Here is a 6,000-nt window from a genome sequence, read left to right as displayed (position 1 = left end):
AGCCAATGATGAAACAACATGGTAAGATGTTCAGATAATACCCAACCAATTCCCTTATTTCAACCTTGACGAGAAAGTTCCTATGACAGAGGAAGTTGTTGTAAGGAAACAGAAGTACCAAAAGTTAAAGTGTAGACTGGAAGGAAGTTAGTTAGAGAATTGTTAGTTGAAGCTTATTGAGAAAGGGGTTATTAGGGATATACTGTTGTAACTAACTATATACTACCTTACGTAGTAAGTATATAGAGGAAGGGTATGAATCTTATGCAGACATGTTATTGAATATACTTGAAAATTTGTTTTTAGTTGGAAGGGGAATATTTTTCTTGGTGTCTTTATTTGATTCCTCTCTTTTTCTTCCCTTTTTTCTATTTAAAATGACTTTTCAATCTATCATTAATAAATTAAAGATCCAGACATCAGAAGAAGTTAACACACATGCAACCAAGTATCCAACTCAAAAGTTACCAAGAACACCTTAACTAACAAGTGCTAAGATGAAACCAAACACTTTACCACAAGAGGGTATATATGTCCTAGGAGGCACGGCAAAGAACAGAACTATTAAATGCAATATTAGCAGATGTTGGATCATTGAACATTCACATAACTATTCTTAGACTGCAAAACAAAAGAGTAACTACTAGGCTTACTATATCAATAATTGTTCACTGCTATCTATTATAAATAACTGTCTACAACTACTTCGCCGAAAGCACAACTTGCAATGCATGTTGACAATGAAAATAAGGAGCTTGAATTGCCATTGACCTATCATGAAATATGTTTGTATAAGATAATCCACAAGTGAATAATAATAATAAGTAATAAAACAACTTGATAAACCAACCACCAATAAAGGGAGAGACGCATTACTAACTCGGATTTAGATATAAACCAACCACCAATAAAGGTATCTTAAAAAGTTAAGTGAATTGAAAAAATCAAAGCCAAATCAAAGCATCCAAAAATGGTGCTACAAAGAAGATAAGCATTCTTAGAAGAATTGATTCAATATAAATAGATTCTATTTTCATTATGGATTCTGCTAATGACAAGTGCACATCTCTAGGATTTTTAGGTATGAACAATGGAGATCCCTTATAAATCCCCCTAAAGTTTTTTTTCCCTATATTAAATCCTCTTAATATATTGTATAGGGACGAGAATTGGATACCTGGGAAATTCCTAACACCAATCATCATAAAAGATGGGATACCACGACATGTAACATGGTAACAACTAGACTATGTCAACTCAAATTAGTGTACCAATCTTATTAAAACAGTATCAACAAAGAAGATGTTATAATGCTTTCGTGCTATAAACTTGCTAGAATGATTATATAGTGATACAAATAAAAAAAAAATATTAGTATGCGCTCATGCACGATAGAAGTTCCCACCATTGTGGGGGTGTGATGAGTTCATGATTTGTAAACTTGCATGCAGCAGCAGATAATTGGTTGTTTGACTAAAAGGCATGACCATCAGGAGTATAAACAGATAATAAACATCTTTAAATCGCTGAAATTCTACAGTAAAATTTAGTTTTTGGATAATTAGATTCTAAATAGCTGAACCCTTTAAGGACATTCTTATACTTTAAGTGAACATACTCTGAAATCATCTTAAATCTATCAAAACTTGTAAAAGGTGAATGCTTCAAATTACAAGGCCATAACAAAGCAAGGAGAACTTACATAGATGTTGGAAAATTATTATGATGTGTTACATGATATGATAGAATAGTAATAACTTGATCTAGAATACTTTTATCAATTCAGACGCCTGCGCCTTGGAGCACGAGAATCTCCACTGTCCACATCAGACAATCTTGAAGCGTCAGTTCTTCTCCTAGAAGAGGTTACCATGGAATCAATTTCTACAGCAGTGTCGACTTGACTCTCTGAATTTATTACAGCAGCAATGCTTGAAAAGGAATCTCTGTCATCGACTGAAGAAGGTGGTTGTTCTTGGTTTCTGCCTAATGGATTGCTACGGAAATATGCTTCAACCAACCTTTCAGCAGAAGTAAGTGCTGATGAAAGAGTAGAAAGTGTTGCTCTATGTGATTGTGACCTTCTAAGCAAAAGGGATTGCACCCTGCCTCCCAACTCAGCACCATTATTAACATTGTTCTGATTCAAGTCAGTAACATCATCTGAGGGTGGCACAGGATTCTGCTCTCTACGCATGCCTCGAGATGTCAAAAACCTACTTAGCAAAGAAGTAGTTCTCTCTGCTGATCCACGAGCATTTTCTGGTTCATTTGGCTGAAATAAATCCCTAGTGAGATCAATTCTGCTTCCAAGACGTCGAATCATCTCTTCCACAGGGAGTGCAGCAAATGCATTTCTCTGAATGGTTTGTCTCAAACTCTCAACACGCTTAGCTTGTGGCCTAGGAGGGATTTTAAGAGCAGAATCCTCCTCAAGAACACGAGCATTATTCCCACGGCCATATATAGGTGTAACACTCTTAATTGTCACCTCTCCCTTGCAAACTGGACACTCCTTAGCATCTGAATGCAGATGCAACCATCGATATAAGCATTGCCAACAAAACAAATGACCACAGCAAGTCAAAACAGGTTCCTTGGCCAAGTCCAAACAGATATTACAATCGAAAAAATCCCCATCACCGCCACCAGCCTTTTCAACATCATCCTTCTTCTGCGAAGTCTCATCGACCGTAACACCATTATTGTTCTCACACGCTTTCGGTGCAGGCACCTCCTCTTCCTCCACCATTCTCTCCACAGCAGCCACACTTCCTTCCCCAGCCTGTAATCCAGTTCCATTCCCCGAATTGACCAAAAAATTGTTCAATTCGATAGAGATATTGCGAGCTTCGGGTGGGATATAAATATGACGTGCAGGTTCAGGTAAAATTTGATGAACTTGAGCATAAGAGGATTGAGGTAAAATGCGATGAACTGTTTGAGGATACGTGGGAAGCTGCCTCCATCTCCACCTCTGTCTCCCCCTAAGCCTAGCAGCAGCTTGGCTAATTCGCTGAAGAGGCTCGTCAATCCAATCATCCAAATTCAAAGCTTCATTAGCTGCTATTGACCCAGTTTGTGGTTCCGGGTCAGGACCCAGATTCAAATCAAGGTTCATTGCATCAGAATTTTCTTCCCCCATCACAGAACTCGAAGCTTCCTTTTATTACAAATTTCAAAGAACTAAAATTACACAGAAAAACAAAAATCAAATGTAAAAATAAAAACGTTAATACAAATCGAAGAAACCCAAGTTGGAAATGGGATATTTATCGAACAAAAGCATGTTTGTTGAGAGAATTAAACAATCAGAAAAGAAAATTGGGGAAAATAAAAACCCTAATTTAAAAGCAAAAATGAACAAACCCAGATCCAGTGAATAAGGTTGACCATATATAATCAGCGATAAATTACTAGAATTGAAGTAAAATTAAAGAGGACTTAGGTTAATTGTGACAGATTAGGGTTTCGTAATTGAGTTTATGAAGAAATTAAAGAAAATTGAAAAGAGGAAAAGGGTTTAGGTACCATTATCGTTGGGGAGGTTCGATCTGATGAAAAGGGAAAGAGAAAAGGGTTTAGAGAGAAAAGAAGAAGAAGAAGAAGAAGAAGAAGAGGTACAAGAAGGATTGAGAAAGCACCTGGGTGTACTATGCGTGTTGGTTCGGTGGTGTGTGTGAGATGGACGGCTGGGATGAGGGTGTTGGGATTTTGTCTAAACAGAGTTTGCGTTATCAGTGCCGTTCATGGGAGATGACAAACAAGGAAGGATCAACAGTACAATACTATCATCCACCATCGATTCATTTTGGATTTATTATTACTCATAATTAATTCTTTGCAATTTTCTGAGAAAATGATGCTGTCTATTTTTTATAATTTTCATTTCTTTCGTTATTAATTTTTTAATATTTTGGGTATAAAACGTATTCTCTACTTTTCAAAATAAATGACTTATTTTTGATTTATTGTATTATTCATATCGCCTAATTTGACCTTATTTTTCTGCTAATATATATACTACTTGCAAATATTAACACATGAGATGTTGTTTGATTTGTTTCGATGGGTATTTTCAGAATATACAATTTTTATAATTTTTAAAAATAAATAATTAAAGATATTAACGATCAAAGTTATACATCAACAAACATAATGGTGGTCAAACAAGTCATTTATTTTGGGACAGAGAAAGTATTTGGGTTTGGTTAATGTCACTTATGCATTTATATTTTCAAAACCATATAATAATGGAGAAAATAGAAATAATAGGAAATGAAGAGGATCCTAACTAAAAAATAATTTCGCAATGACATTATCGAGTAAGGATTTCTCCATTTTTTACCCTCTCTAATTACTAAAGTTTTGAGAATATACATACAATAATGTGATATTTACGGTCTGTTGGGGTAGCCAAAAAAGCTAGCTTATAGTTTATGTCTTATGGCTTATAAGCTAAAAGACATGTTTGGTAACAGTCTTTTCAGAAAGAACTTATAGCTTATTTTACTGACTTATAGCTTATTTTCCAGAATCTATTTCAAGTAGCTTCTGAGCTTATAGCTTCTAGGTTATCATTTTTTCTTCCAATTTTACCCATATAATTTTATCTTAAATACATGTTTATCCTTTAAAATTTATTACAATTGAAAACAAAATAAGTAGTTATGTACCGTATTATTTTTTTTCGCTTGTCCCTATTTTTATTCCTGAAACGTTGTTGTAAGTACCCCTATATTATCACCGTCTTTTTTTATACTAGTATTACTGTATCATTACTTTTGATTTATCCTTATATATATATATATATATATATATATATATATATATATATATATATATATATATATATATATATATATATATATATATATATGTGTGTGTGTGTGTGTGTTAGTCTGTATAAGGAAATTGCTTGTATTATATGTACGTACCTATATTTGTTATAAAAACCTAAAAAATGTTATGTTTAATCTTTTTTATAAAGTATAATCATTGAAATGAAAATAAATTTAAAACAAAATTTCAAAGAATAAAATTTAATTTAATAATATATAAAAGATATATTAAATTAATAAATTTAAATAACTAAATTTGAAGTATCTTAAATATTAATTAGATATAGATTTTATAAAAAAAAATTACAAGAGGTTTTATTATATATTAAGAATAACCTTTTATGTCATTTTACGTTTATCAGTCAGTTGAACCGCTAATTTTACCAAACACTTCAATTAGCCTATCAGTCATAAGTCATCAGCCATCAGCTATAAGCTATCAGCCATCAGCTATAAGCTATAAGCTAGCTTATCAGCCAACGACTATTTTTGCCAAACAGAGTCTTAGTCGTCAAAATATTTAATATTCATTTTAAAATTCTTGAAAACTATAATAATAGAGAGGAAAAATGGAGAAGTGAAATGGAGAGAATTTTAACTTGACATCATCATAGAGGATGCAAATTAGTCCTTTCTTTTTTGTATCAAATAGGTTAGTTGTTAAAATTTTATAAAATATTTTGAGTTTAAACTCCTATTCCTATATATTGTAATGACTTTAACAACTAAGTTATGTACATTAAAACTATAAATACCAATATAGTGTGACACAAGTGTTAGATATTTGGGTCCTGAGTTCAATCCCCGATCAGTATGTATCGAGAAACATTTGTTGAGATATGTCAACCCCTTAAATGAATGTCAGTTACCTCGAAAAGATTAATTTCTGCAGTTGCGCGTGGAGATTTTAAAAAAAAAACTATAAATTAATTTCTTTGATATAATGACAATGTGAGATTGAATTGAGCTTAAATAAAAATATTAGAAACTTTTTGAATATTATTTTTGTTAAAGATTAAATCAAGTAGCAAGACTTACAAAAAAAAATAAGTAGCAAGAAAATTCTAAGCAATAAATTGAATATTCGCTGTTTTTTTTGGGTACAGGTGAAAAGAGATTTTGACTCTTTAAGCAAGTTGTCCGAGATTTAACTTTCGAC

At 32.6% G+C, this 6,000-nt stretch overlaps 1 protein-coding gene across 2 annotated transcripts; it reads right to left on the bottom strand.

Annotated features, from left to right (window-relative positions):
- Nucleotides 1–1,496: 1,496 nt before the first annotated feature.
- Nucleotides 1,497–3,845, bottom strand: LOC123889240 (ORC ubiquitin ligase 1-like). Of its 2 annotated transcripts, none has more exons than XM_045938484.1 (2): nucleotides 3,645–3,845; nucleotides 1,497–3,186 (listed from the first exon to the last, which is right to left on the bottom strand). In XM_045938484.1, exon 2 carries the CDS (start codon nucleotides 3,143–3,145, stop codon nucleotides 1,778–1,780), a length of 1,368 nt encoding a protein of 455 aa, XP_045794440.1. In that variant the 5' UTR covers nucleotides 3,146–3,186; nucleotides 3,645–3,845; the 3' UTR covers nucleotides 1,497–1,777. The 2 variants fall into 2 exon arrangements, with proteins under 2 accessions (XP_045794440.1, XP_045794441.1); XM_045938485.1 differs by having other exon boundaries at nucleotides 1,497–3,163; nucleotides 3,645–3,794.
- Nucleotides 3,846–6,000: the final 2,155 nt, after the last annotated feature.

This window comes from Trifolium pratense, linkage group LG6 (genome assembly GCF_020283565.1).
Source record: "Trifolium pratense cultivar HEN17-A07 linkage group LG6, ARS_RC_1.1, whole genome shotgun sequence".
Lineage (NCBI taxonomy): Eukaryota > Viridiplantae > Streptophyta > Magnoliopsida > Fabales > Fabaceae > Trifolium > Trifolium pratense.
This window is presented reverse-complemented; position numbering and strand designations above follow the sequence as displayed.

Bases quoted from the DNA above. Each gene is read 5' to 3' on its own strand.
- LOC123889240 (XM_045938484.1), bottom strand. From the start codon at position 3,145: ATGGGGGAAGAAAATTCTGATGCAATGAACCTTGATTTGAATCTGGGT.